We start from the raw sequence: 14,253 nt of genomic DNA on the forward strand, positions 1-14,253 counted from the left end.
AGTGGTCTGACAGAAGACAGGGATCATATGCTGATTCAAGTACTTGTTGCATGAGCACCGCATTCCCCAAACCTAGATCAATACGTGAAAGACCTCTGTGAGTGGCTGAGTAGCAAGAATAGCATTTAGCAGTTGCATGCCTCCCTCGCCAAACGTCTCAGAGCCCCAGTTCAGATAGTAGGGAAGCAAATACAGTGGGACTAGCCTTACGTGTACCCACTCTCGGGGTCAAGGATAGCCTATCTATTTGCGGGTCAGGGATATTCTTGTAATCACCCATTGCAAGCACTGGTACATTTAGGCGTAATGCTATAAACTGGGCCAATGTTTCAAGAGGGTTCGATGAGAAGGGCTGAGGGATACACAAGATCATTGAGTTTGCACAATAAAAAGACAAACCTGCCCTCCTTGTCAACCACCCGCTGCAAGCATTCAAAGGAGAAGGTGCTTGATACCAATACACTAACACCTCTTGAGTAGGAGGAATATGTGGAGTGGAAATGGACAGGATACTTGCGCAATCGCAGCAAGCAGATCGAGTGCTATTTTAAATGGCAATTACATGGTCATGCAACACTGTATGCAAAATAACATTTACATAATTTTTTATTCACACAGAGCTGTCTTTTGCTGGTGTTTAATCACCACTGAGTTTTTTCTTTTTATTATATAAAACGAAAAGAGACTGACAATTTTGAATTAAAAACAATATTTTCTACTTTCTGTTATAAAACATATCTGATAAAAATACATTTCTTTATAAAATTTCTTCATATATTTAGACCAAAATGTATTCTGCTATATGTAGTTGGTAAAAAAAAAATCCCAATAAGTGTACATTAATTGGTTTGTGTGAAAGTAATAGCATCTGGTATATATACTGGAATGTATCCAGCTATGGACTCTATACTTGTAATGATGGTGCCCAGCGACTTACAGTGTAACTGTAATAGTGTCGTGGACAATATGGCGCTAACAGACACCCAGCTAGGAGGTACACTACCGGACACTGATATTGTTAGTGATACTAATGCTGCGTACACACGATCGGACTTTCCGGCAGACTTGGACCGGAATCCGTCGGACAATTCGATCGTGTTAGGGCTCCAGCGCGCTTTTTTTCCCCAAAAGTACGACGGACCTAGAAATAAAACATGTTTTAAATCTATCCGATGGACTAAAAATCGGGAAAACCGTTCGTCTGTGTGCTAGTCCAATGGACCAAATACGACAAAAGGGCAGCTATTGGCTACTGGCTATTGAACTTCCTTGTTTAGTCCCATATACGTCATCACTTCAAAATGAACGGACTTTCAAACAGACTTAGTCAGGTCATGTGTGGCCACGTCCGTTTCATTCAGAAAGTCAGTCGGACCTCCGCCAAAAGTCAGTCGAGAAGACAGTCGAACCTAGTCCCTAAAAAAGTCCGGTCGTGTGTACGTGGCATTATATCGTGATCAACAACAGCCATATTGCTGTTTTCTGTACAGAGTTCTGTGTGTTTGGAAACAAAGAACTCTGTGCTGTGATTGAACACCGCCAATCAGCAGGTTTCAGCCACAATCATTGGCTGAAATCTACTGACAAGCTCATGCTGTGTCCAATCACAGCACTGATCAGCAGAGGCCCAAACCCAGAAGAAAGGCTGCAATGTACAGGTAAGTCACCTAGCATGACTGTGCTCCTGCCCACAGTAGATGCACTGTGGGCAGACGGCAAGTGGGTAAACTGTAAAAGTGTCCTCTCTCAGAATCTTTAGAGACATAAGTAGAAGCCGAGAACAATGGCAAAGTGAAGCCACCGAACTGGCATTGTCTATAATGGCATAGACAGTCCAATCAGAAAGCAACTGCCTTCACGCACATCTTATTTTGTGATGTGGCAGGCAGGTGCACGGCTTTGAACAATCTCCCTGGTTTACTGCAGAGCATGAAGATTGCAGCTGGGCCTCCAGGACATCCACTGGGCCCTGAACTCCTGCCTAGGTTTCATTGTGGGTTATCAAGTGCTGTTGACATATGCTTAATTTTAATACTAGATTATGCCTTTATTTTATTGCGTTCTGTCACCGGACCTATTAAAATAGAAACACTTCATGTGGGCTGTAAAGATATATGTGTATTTACATTTACACAAAATAGAATGTTCATGTAACAGAGGAAATTAGCCTATCTACTCACTGTAAATATGCTGGTTGGGTATTTGACCTCAGAATCAGAAACCAATTTGAGGAAGACTTTATAACAACAAACCACATCTGCTTAACAGGAGAAATGTATTTTTCTCTGTGGATTTCCCTAGTTACCTTTCCTGTGCAAATCAGTTCAGTAATCATATCCTTGTATGCAAATTTTAGCAAAATCCCAGCACAAACATGGGCTAAAGGTCCTGCTCTTAAAATTAACCAGGATTTCATCAGGCAACCGCAGTGCCATTGCATTTCAATTCTGTCTGCATCTGCATCAGAAATGAACAAATGCATCATAAAGTTCATTCATCATAGTCAGCAATAATTTTTCTTGTGTGGTCCATTTAAAAAAAATCAGCCCTTAGCAAGCAAACATAGTCATTTCGTTTTTGTTTAGACCAGTCAGATCATTAAACAACTGATTGCTATATGAAGGCTATAGGTTTATTGTAATTTGTCAGTGACATTGTGTGAAGCAATTTCAGGTGTTTTGCTTGTAAACATGGTAATAAATAATGAGTAACTTGCGTTGCTCATTATTAGGCAGTTTTAACCTTTTTTTCAGCCACTAGCGGGGATTAAAACTGCCCCGCTAGCAGCCTCATAGTGCTGCTAAAATGACAGTAAAGCGCCGCTACATATAGTGCCGCTTTACCACCAGCGCCCGCAATGCCCCAGTGTGAAAGTAGCCTTACTGTTCTACAAACAAGAGATAAGTGTTGGTAGTCACTGTAATGGAGCTGACAGTTCACAATATTCAGTGATTGTGTATATTTTCATGACAAAACAACATACCTTGGGAAATTTGGCATGTTTTCCAAATCTTGTATCTCGGATCGTGGTTAATTCAATAAATTCTATTTCCTGTAAAAATGATAAATTGTATTTCAATGAGCAGCAGCAGAAAATGTAATATGCCATGCAAAATAATAAACAGGAGATTATTTAATAATGCTGATGGTCAGTTCAGCTATACTGCTTGAAAGACTGGCAAGTGCTTTCTCTAAGCTAAAAGTCAGTTCATCTGCAACATTTAAGACTATTTTATAGGTATAGGATAGCCAACATTCTCAAGAATATTGGTCCAATCACAGAATGGCTTCCTTCATTGGGGGAGGGATGGATCCACTTAAAGCTTGATGAATCAATTTAGGTGCTGTATTTCTAGGGTTGGATATCGGTTATCACTAGGAAGGGTAGACCTGCAGTTGGCAGGGGCAAACAGGAGGATTTTCAGTGTTGTGGGTCAGGCTGGGGCCAACAAAACAAAAAGAGCAAATTCTAGCAGATGGTTGCACTCCTACAGACTGTATTGATCAGCACACGTCTATTAATTGGAGGAGAGCAGGCTAAGTTTCCAGCACAGTTAGAAAACTGTGCTCTTGTCCCTAGTTTGGGCAGTTTGAAATAAGAAAGCAGAGGGACTGGTAGGAACACCGGGTATTTCATGCAAACAAAACATTATAAAGAGAACAGGATACTTTTTCATACAAGTACGTACAGCAGACATATATCAGGAATATGAAATGTTGGGTTTACATATTCCTTAAGATCTGCAGAGTTAGGAATATGGACAAGTAAAAGGTTAAAGTTAGGGTTAGATTTACCAAGATAGATAAAGATTTAAAGGGCAAGAAAGGGAAAAGGACAAGTGCAACCTCTGTAGTGTAGTAAACAAAAGGGTTGATTTACGAAAACTCCGGTGCAGCTCTGCACAGAAACCAGTCAGCTTCCAGGTTTTATTTTTTGTCAAAGCTTAATTTAGGAGCTGATTGGTTTCTATGCACAGCTGCACCAGACTTTGCACTCTCCAGATTTAGTAAATCAACTCCAATGCGTACAAGGTTTATTAGTAGTTAAAATCGCACTCACGGTGGATGGGTTTGTGCTAGGTAGACACTTCGGAATACCCGTGCTTTGGCCAACAACAAAGCAAGAGGGATCGCTAACTGACGGGAAGCCGCTGTCACAGGGAGACAAGCTGACCAGAGATGGAGACCTGAACCCGAATGGGGTATGGAGTAGAATGGCACTACTGGAGCACGCTGAAAAACAGGGACATATTTCAAAGCCTATCACTTCTTCATCAGCGTCAAGCACAACCCAAACTCATTCATTGTGAGTGCATTTTTAACTACTATTAAACCTTGTTCACTTTGTTTACTACACTATGGAAGTTGTGTCTGTCCTTTTCCCTTTTTTGTTTTCACAGTGACACAGCTTTCATCCATGGCTGCTTCAAGTTGCACTTTCCAGATAGCACTTAGTGGCATTGTGTATGTAGTGTATTGAGCTACCTGCCCCATAAATTTCTTACATATTCATGTACATATAGTATGTGCCCTTTTTCTTTTGCCGATAGCCATGGCATTTATCATCACTAGGCAACCAAGCCCTTGCATGCCCATCATAATAACATGCTTTGGCTTTTTTTACTTGGCCCATTTCACTTTGGTTTGCAGTGGGAGTGACATAGTTCATAGCTCCCAAATTTCCCTCTTTTCACCTCATTTGGTCTGATCTATATAGTTGTATAAAAAAATGCACGTTTTATCTTTCAAAAAGTGTTTCCCAGTGCTAAACCTTTCATCCAATTTCTAAATTGCTGCATTTGTAAATCTCAATAGCCAGTATAAAGGAATAGTATTAGTAAAAAAAAAAAAAACTTGTGGGTTAAACTAATATTTTTTTTTGTACAATCCTCCTTTAAGGGAGCATGACAGGGGGTGTTTCCTATCCCTACATATTTTTGATAATTTGTGTCCCTCGTTCCCATCTCAAAAACTTGGGAGGCATGCATAGTACACCTTGGGGGCAGTGCACTTGCCTCTTTTTGTCTCTCCAGTCATTTAAATGGCATTCTTACTAAGCAGTGAATGTAACATTTACTAAATATTATCTAGTAGGGAATCATTCCCTGTGTATGAAAATACATTGAATGTTAGGTGAATGTCATCTTCACTGCTTTATAAATATTCCCCATTCAGCAGCAACAACAGCACACTATGGAACTATATATAAAGCAGCACCAGGAAACCTTACAGGATCAATGTAACATAGAATTCTGCAAGACTTTGACCTTTATAGAATGCATAGCTATACCTCCATGCAGGGGTGGGCAGACAACACATGGGGCTTCCGGGCAATAGAAGATTATGGGGCCCCTGGGCTTACAGATGGTCGCCACGTGGCAAGTGCCACCTCATGGGCAGTGCCACCTTAACAGCATCATGGGCCCCTGGGCAAAATAATGCACTGGGACCCCTACCACAGAGATGCTGACCTGCGGCATGCATAACACACCTTGGTAAACAGTTTGCATGGCCAGTGGGAGATTATTAAAGGTCGATTGAACAGAATCTGCATCTGCTGTATAGCATGCAAACATACCAAAGACCTTGTACCCATAAAATTCTAATTACAGTGTTGCAATTGATAATCTCAGACACAAATAAATCTCAGTCAAAGGATTTTGTTTTTACAATAAATGTTTCCATTATTTACATTTTTATGCACACAAAAAAGGATTTTTTTTTTTTGCCTTACTGAGGCTACCTTACAGAAGAACTTACTTAATTATGCAACATTGTACCCATATGATATTTTTATCTTTTTTCCCCCCCACAAATTGAGCTTTCTTTTGTGGTATTTGATAATCAGTGGGTTGTTTAATTTTTGCTCTACAAATAACAAAAGACTGAAATTTTTGAAAAGAAAAACGTTTTTCTTTGTTTCTGTTATAAAACATTGTAAATATGTACGTTTTCTGCTTCACTGATCTGCACTGATGAGGAGGCACTAATAGACAGCACTCATGGGGACTGATATGCAGCACTGATGGGCACTGATAGGGGGCAATGGTGGGCACTGATAGGCAGCACTGATGAGGAGGCACCGACGGGCATTACTGAAGGGCACTGACAGGCATCACAGGTAGGCACTGATTGACACTACTGGCAGACACTAGTGGGCATCACTGATGGGTCTGCACTAATAACCAGTGTGCTAATTATCAGCGCTGACCCCTCCATCAGGAGAGCTGCTTATCAGCTCTCCTTAACTCGCGCCTTGTCAGGGCGAATAGAGGAAAAGCTGAAAACCTGGTACTACCTGGTTACGATGTGATCAGCTTTGATTGGGCACAGCTGATCACATGGTAAAGAACCTACATCACAGGCTCTTTACCAATATCAGAGATGTGGTGTGTCACCGCACTACCGTTCACTGAATGCATAAGCAGCTTATCAAGGTCCCAACATTCTCCCTATACGTTATATTCTACAGCAGGGATCCTCAAACTACGGCCCTCCAGCTGTTGCAAAACTACACATCCCATGAGGCATTGTAAAACTCTGACATTCACAGACATGACTAAGCATGATGGGAATTGTAGTTCCTGAACAACTGGAGGGCCATAGCTTGAAGACCCATGTTCTACAGAGTCCTCCCTCACATCAGTGTCCCAACATTCTCCCTATACGTCACAGTCTGCAGAGTCCCCCCTTACATTAGAGTCCCACCTTATGGTAGAGCCCCCAGAGTGGCACCCTGCGGCAGATCTCACAGAGTGGAATCTTCCATCAGTCACCCCTTACACACACACTCCTTTTCACCTTAGTGGTTGGTGTGGTAGGCAGCTGGCTGAAAAATGCTTTTTTTTAAAAAAGACACTTGTTGCAGGCTCTGAACTGCACATGAACTGCTGTGGTTGGCCTCAGATGGGGCAGTGGGGCTTGTGAATAAAAGCCATGCTTGATGTGTGCCATGACGTCACTGCACAGGTGTGCACCCAGACCTGCCCTGCTGCTTGATCCGAGGCCGAGCTCAGCAGTGCACCATTCAGCTGGCTCCGAATGGCAACATGTGTAACATGTAAACACATTGCAAAATATATCCCCATGGGCAATAGGTTTAAAAGGCTAATCGCCCAAGTTAAATTAGCTATGAACATGGTCGGATCACGTTCCTATTATGTTGACCTATAAGATGTCCACCAATCCATCTCGGAGGACACGTTTTTGGTGTCTAAACAAAAGTCTTTTGCAGAAGACAGAGATTTTAGAGGAGGTGAATAGGGAACTTAATTTTTATTTTCAGACTAACACAATGGCTGACTCCTCCCCGAGGGTGGTGTGGGAAGCACACAAGACAGTTATTAGGGGTATTCTTATGAAACACGGCTCGCGTATAAAAAAGGAAACCGGGAAACAACTCGAATCGCTTCTGGCCAAACTCCAAGTTTTGGAGTCGCAACACAAAACCTCCATGGACCCATCCGTGGAGGCTGAACTCTCCTCTCTTCGGAGTCAGATCAATGACCTCCTCGGTTATAAAGCTAAAGCAGCGTTACAAAAATGCAGGCTTATAGCATATGAATCCGGGAATAAATGCAGACGTATCCTAGCGAGGGCGGTCAAAGACATTAAGACACAGGCCTACATCCCCCATATTAGGACAGAGGCGAACGTGAATGTTGGTCTCCCGCATCATATAGCGAAAGCATTTAAAGACTTCTACAAAACACTCTACAACCTACCAACCCCATCGGGAGGACAACCCCTGATGAAGGCATATAGATCTTCCAGTCAGATCCCTAGACTGTCACCTGAAAGCATAGCTGAGCTAGAGGCCCCGATCACTCCGGAAGAGCTGGAATTAGCGCTCAATCTGGCTAAACCTGGGAAGGCACCTGGGCCGGATGGCTTTACCCTCCCATACTATAGGACACTGCTCCCAACCCTCAGCCCTCATATGGTGACCTTCTTTAATGCCATAGGGAACACGGCCATCTTCGCTAACGATACAATTCGGGCCCATATCATGGTATCAAGGACCTCTTGGCTTGTAGTAGTTACAGACCGATCTCGCTGTTGAACACTGATCTTAAACTATTCACCAAAATTTTAGCAACCCGGCTGGCCCGTCACTTACAGTCCCTAGTTCATCTAGATCAGGTGGGTTTCATCCCTACGAGAGAAGCTAGAGACAGCACAACTAAAGTGTTGAACTTAATTCACATTGCAAACCAGACTCACACACCTTCCGTTTTCTTAAACACAGACGCAGAAAAAGCCTTCAATAGGGTTAACTGGGAATATATGTTCACCGTTTTCTGCCATATAGGATTGGGTGAAAGAATGATTGAATGGATTGCCCAAATATATACTACCCCAACGGCACAAATTAAAGTGAATGGGATCTTATTGGATCCCCTCCTAATCAAAAACAGAACTAGGCAGGGCTGCCCATTGTCCCCCCTTCTTTTTGCCCTCTCCTTAGAGCCTTTCTTATGTAAAATTAGGAACAATCCTTATATCCAAGGCCTGGTGGTGGGGGATGCCCAATACAAGGTCTTTGCATATGCGGACGACTTGATGTTTTCCCTCTTAAACCCGGTAATATCCCTCCTGAACCTCCTCCGGGAATTTGAGGAGTACGGGCGGATCTCTAATCTTAAAATTAACTACACTAAATCGGAGGCCATGGGGGTAGCACTTCCGCAAGCAGCCATGCAAGCACTCCGTTCCAGTTTCAATTTTAAATGGACATCCACGGCATTAACATACCTGGGGACCTCTGTCCCAGCAAATTTAAATCACGTCTTTAAACTTAACTTCCTTCCCCTACTGGCTAGAACCCGGACCCTGTTAGAATCCTGGAATAAGGGCCTTCACTCCTGCTTTGGCAGATGTAACCTTATTAAGATGTGCATCTTGCCCAAATTCTTATATTGACTACAAGCACTACCCATCCTGGTCCCCACATTGTTCTTTAGACAAGTGCATGGTCTGTTCACTAGCTTCATCTTGGCACATAAAAAACCGAGACTAGCCCGGACCTTACTCTCCCTACCCAAACATCACGGCGACCTCGCTGTCCCAGATGTAAAGAAATATTATCAAGCGGTACATCTCGGTAGAATTATAGACTGGTGCCGACACCAAGATCTGAAGTTGTGGATTCATCTAGAACAAGCCCAGATGCAGGTGACGCTACAGGGTGCTACCTGGTGCTATGCACATCTCCCAACAAATATGAAAAGACATCCCCTGATAGGGATGACACTCCGGGGGGGGGGGTCCCAGTTCTGCTCAGCAGGGTCACTATCCACACATAATTCTCCGCTCTACCCTATTATGGGGAACCCCCAATTCCCTCCGGGGTTGGAACCCCAAATTATGAAAGCTATGTCCAATAGAAATCACACAAAAGCACAAATGGAGACTGGCCATCCATAGAGATGCTTTGTACTACGACGGGCCCTTACAAACTAGCTTTTTGGACTGCAGTCCAACTTAGACACTTCCTCCGAGCGCTTCAGTCCCCACAGCGATTTGATGAACCATTGACTGCCTTTGAGGAATATTGTTCCGGGAATGGGCCACTTCCGAGAATGTTGTCCACGATGTACAACCTCCTTATCGCCCCTGTGGATGACGCTCATCTGACCTTCCTGAACAAATGGGGGAGGGAGTTGAACTGCACATTTACTCCGAGCCAGACTCAACGTATTGTAACATTTGCCCTAAAATCCACCATTTGTACGAAAATACAGGAAATTAACTACAAGCTCCTGACGAGGTGGTACCTAACCCCTCAAGCTTTACACTCCTTCTATCCGAACACCTCAGTGCTTTGCTGAAGATGTAGGCAGGAACAGGGCACATTGTTGCATATATTTTGGTCCTGTTCGAAGCTGTCTTACTTCTGGTCTACAGTCAGGACCATTATCCAAAAATTCACGGAGTACAATATCCCAGACGATCCGGCCTTTTTTCTCCCACATGTAAATACCATGTCTACTAAAAAGTACAAAAAAATCTATTCTATGTCACCTAGTAAATGCTGCCAGAGCCTGTATACCACTCCAATGGAAAAGCCAAGCCCCACCATCGGTGGCATCCTGGATTCGTAGGGTGGAGGACGTTAGTAAACCGGAAGACCTGGTGCTCACTGGGAGGCAACAACAGGAAAAATTAAAAAAAACATGGGCACTCTGGCACCAGTTCATCTTCTCACCTGAAGGTGTATCTCTGAGGACCTTGTAATGTAGTCGGCATTCTGGACTACATATAAGACAAGGCAGTCCTGAATCAACCAGAACCCTCTCCCCCCCTTTAACCCCTCCCCTCCCCCTTTTTTTTTTCTCCAACCCTCCCCCTTAAGTGTTCCTTTCCCCATTCCTGATGGCCTCTGACCTCGGGCACTGGGTTTTTGCCGGGGTAATGAGGTTTAGATGAGAGGAAGAGATGAGGGGTAGAGCAGAATTAGGCTCTTAGTATACTTCTGGCTTCTTAATGAAGATTTTCTGCTCAAATAGGAAGTGATAACCAGACAATGGATTGAGCTAGATCTTCCATAGACTCATGTTAAGTATGTAATGTGAAGTATGCAATGTGTACCTGCCTCTCCCTCGATCTCTGTAACAAACTCACTATGCACTTCCCTTCCTTCCTCCCCATGTATCCCACTTGTATGTCTTATGTTATGTCCACGCCCATGTTGGGCATTGTTTTAAATAAATAAAATTTATATTTGAAAAAAAAAAAATTAGCTATGAATATGAAGAAAAGAGCATTGAAAAAAAATGAAAATAAAGGAACACTGTAATCATTTTAAAGTTACAAACAATATTACAGAATATGTAAAAAAAAATAAAAAATAAACACAGGTTCCAAAATGAATGACAGGTTGCAAAAGAGTAGGACAAACCTCCAAAAAAATCTTTAAATATATTTATAGTATAAAGGTTAGGTTTGAGCATGGGGGACCTTTATAAGATACTTTTTAGTTGGTGACTGGGGACAAAGACAAACAAATTTAATAAATACCTTTTTCAGCCATGTGTAAGCAAAGTAAAATAGGAGAGCTCAAGTCCTCAAAGTGGTTCTAAAGGCTCAAAGTTTTTTACCTGCATGCATGCATATGGTTGAGGTAAAAAACCTTCTCTGTGCTGCAACCCCCCAGCCCAACTTAATAGTTACCTGAGCCTCGACGCTCGCTGGGGACTCTACCTCCTCATTGGCTGAGAAAGCAGCGGGAGCCATTATGAGCATTTTCTGCTCCTAGAAGCTAATAGTGTTATCCTACATATCCATTCACACTATTTTATGCTAGAAGCATTTTTTCAAGCTTTACTGTTTAGGAGCTTCTAAACGCTACTAAAATGCTCCTAACAATTTTTTTCAAGCCTTTTTTTTATTTATTTCTTAATATACTGTAAAAAGGCTAATAAAACACTCCTAAAAGCTTCAGCATTTTTCATCAAACATTTCTTTCTAGCGTTTTTTGAGCGTATAAAAAAATGCTAGTGTGCATGGAGCTGTGAAAATGTGGAATAGACTCTCTCAAGAACTGGTTCTGGACAGCTCAGTAGATTTATAGGTAATAATATCAGGGGTAGTTGATCCAGGAGGATCAGGAAAACGGAAAATTTATATCAAATACTTACCGTAATTTTCCTTTCCTGATAGGCTCCATGGCAGCATACGTGTGGGTAGCCCCGCCTCCACGATTACCCAATAGGACCCAACTCCCATAAATCTTTGCTCCTGGCCACTATCAGTGTTCCGTAACTAGCCGACTCCAGACATTTGGGAGGGAACTCCTGCTGCCATGGAGCCTATCAGGAAAGGAAAATTACGGTAAGTATTTGATATAAATTTTCCGTTTTCCTGAAAGGCTCCATGGCAGCATACGTGTGGGAAATAACTTGCCAAACACACCCGGGTGGGCAAAATGTCGAGCAAAGAACAAAAGTTTATTTAGCATTGTCAACCGACAAAACTTGCAAACCAAAATTAACAGAAGACAGAGCCGCTGGCTCTACACAGTAATGAGAAACAAAGGTATTAATAGAAGACCAAGAGGCCGCTCTGCAAATAACTTCAGGCGCCACATGGCGAGAAGCTGCCCACGATGTTGAAATACTCCGTGTTGAATGAGCTGTTAATGCCTCAGGAGGAGCCAAGCCCTTTGCTCTGTACGCCCTCTGAATGATCTGAATGATCCAGGTAGAGATAGATCTAGCCTAAGCTTGCAATCCTTTATTCTTGCCATGAGGGAGAACAAAAAGAAATTTCGTTTGTCTAAAGGGAGCTGTGACTTCCAAATATTGTTTCAGCGCGTGTCCTACGTCCAGAGGATGAACATCCTGACTCTCTGAGTTTTTGAAAGTGGGAAGCACAATTTCCTGATTCTCATGGAAGACCGAGGTTACTTTGGGATGCGATCCCAACATGGGAATCAATACTGCCCTATCTGGAAAGAAAGTCAGAAAGGGTTCTTCCGAACCTAGATTCCTAATCTCAGAAACTCTCTTGACTGAGGTTATAGCCACCAAGAAGATGGTCTTGAGAGTGAGATCCCTTATGGACAGAGGCTCCGTAGAATCCTTTCCAAGGTTTGAGAGAAAATCCAGCACTAAAGGGAGGTCCCATTTAGGAAACCTTGGTTTTCTTTGGGGTCTGAGCCTAGTAGCTCCCTTGAAGAATTGTTGTACCAGTGCATGGTTTGCCCAGGAAATACCCGTAAAGGCTGAAATAGCCGATACTTGGACTCTCAATGAACTGATAGCTAGAGGTAAATCAAGGCCTGTTTGAAGAAAGCTTAGTATGTCTTGTATTGTTGGAGAACTGCAAGAATTTTCTCTGGAGGACATATGGGCCGAAAACTTGGACGATATACGCTCATATACCCTATTAGTACTCCCGCGTCTGGAATTGAGAAGGGTTGGGATGACCTCTTCCGGACAACCAAGAGCTTCTAGCCTTTCCCTCTCAAAAACCATACCTTGAGGTTCAGACATGATGGGCATGGATGTAACCTTGTGCCTTGAGATAGCAAATCCGACCTGAGAGGCAGGGGAACTGGCTCTTGATAACTGAGGAGCAGCAGTAGAGGGAACCAAGGTCTGTTGGGCCAGAAAGGAATTACTGCGAGAATCTCCGCCTTCTCTGACCTGAGTCTCCGAAGGAATTGCAGGATCACCGGAACTGGAGGGAAGGCGTAAGCTGTCTGAAACTTCCAATGTTCTGTGAGGGCATCTATCCCATATGCCTGGGGATCCCTGAACCTTGAGTAATATTTCGGAAGCTTCCGATTGCACGGGGAAGCGAACAAGTCGACTTCCAGGGACAATCCTAAGGTCAGGAGCCAATCGAATACTTCCCGGTGTAGAGACCACTCGTTGTTGTCCAACTCGACACGCGATAGGAAGTCCGCCTGAACATTCTGCACCCCTGGGATGTAGACTGCAGAAAGGTTGGACAAATTCTTCTGAGCCCAATTCATTATTGGCTCCGTCTCCTGTAACAGGGACCAGCTGCGAGTTCCCCCTTGCTTCTTTACGTAAGCCACCGCGGTTGTGTTGTCCAACCTTAGCATGACCGAGGCATTCGCTGTCAGATGATGGAATGACCGAAGCGCCTGGAAGGCCGCTCTTAGCTCCAGAACATTGGAGACGACTCTCTGTGATGGAAACGTCCACCTGCCCTGAGCGACCTCCGAAAGGCAGTGAGCGCCCCATCCTCGGTTGCTGGCATCTGAAGTTACCGTGACCCATGAGATGGGAATGATTGAATGGTGGTTGCGCAGGTTCTTCCCCTGTAGCCACCAAAGAAGAGACGTCCTCATGGCTGGAGTGAGGAATATGCGCTGTGTCTGGCTGAATAAGTCCCACTGTTGTAGAAACCCCTTCTGAAAGGGACGAGTGTGCCACTGGGCCCACTTTACCATGGGAATGGTGGCTGACATTGTGCCAATCACCCTCAGACATTGGAGAGCCGAGAGATGGGATGCTGCAAGGGCTGCATGAATCCTGTCTCGTATGACTCCAACCTTCTCTTCTGGAAGGGCGATAGTACCTTCTGCTGTGTTGAACTGCGCCCCTAGGAAAACAAGAGACTGAGTTGGATCTAGGTGACTCTTTTCTAAGTTCAGAAGCCACCCGAACTCCTGTAGAGTGGAGATGACTAGGTCTTTGTGCTCCAAGAGCTGATCTTTGTTCTGGGATAGCAGAAGAAGGTCGTCGAGATAGTGATGGAGACGAACACCTTTGACTCTGA

The 14,253-nt window shown here is 43.6% G+C and overlaps 1 protein-coding gene across 2 annotated transcripts in view; it reads right to left on the minus strand.

Moving 5' to 3' along the window:
- PLCB2 (phospholipase C beta 2) overlaps positions 1-14,253 on the minus strand; it is a 384,423-nt gene that overhangs the window by 255,466 nt on the left and 114,704 nt on the right. For both annotated transcript variants that reach the window (XM_077464867.1, XM_077464866.1), the window contains exon 3: positions 2,984-3,052. In XM_077464867.1, the coding sequence (XP_077320993.1) occupies positions 2,984-3,052 (69 nt within the window). The remainder of the gene's footprint in view (positions 1-2,983; positions 3,053-14,253) is intronic.

Source organism: Lithobates pipiens, unplaced genomic scaffold (genome assembly GCF_037356315.1).
Source record: "Lithobates pipiens isolate NorthernLeopardFrog02 unplaced genomic scaffold, aLitPip1_a1.2 Scaffold_30, whole genome shotgun sequence".
In the NCBI taxonomy this organism is placed as follows: Eukaryota; Metazoa; Chordata; class Amphibia; order Anura; family Ranidae; genus Lithobates; species Lithobates pipiens.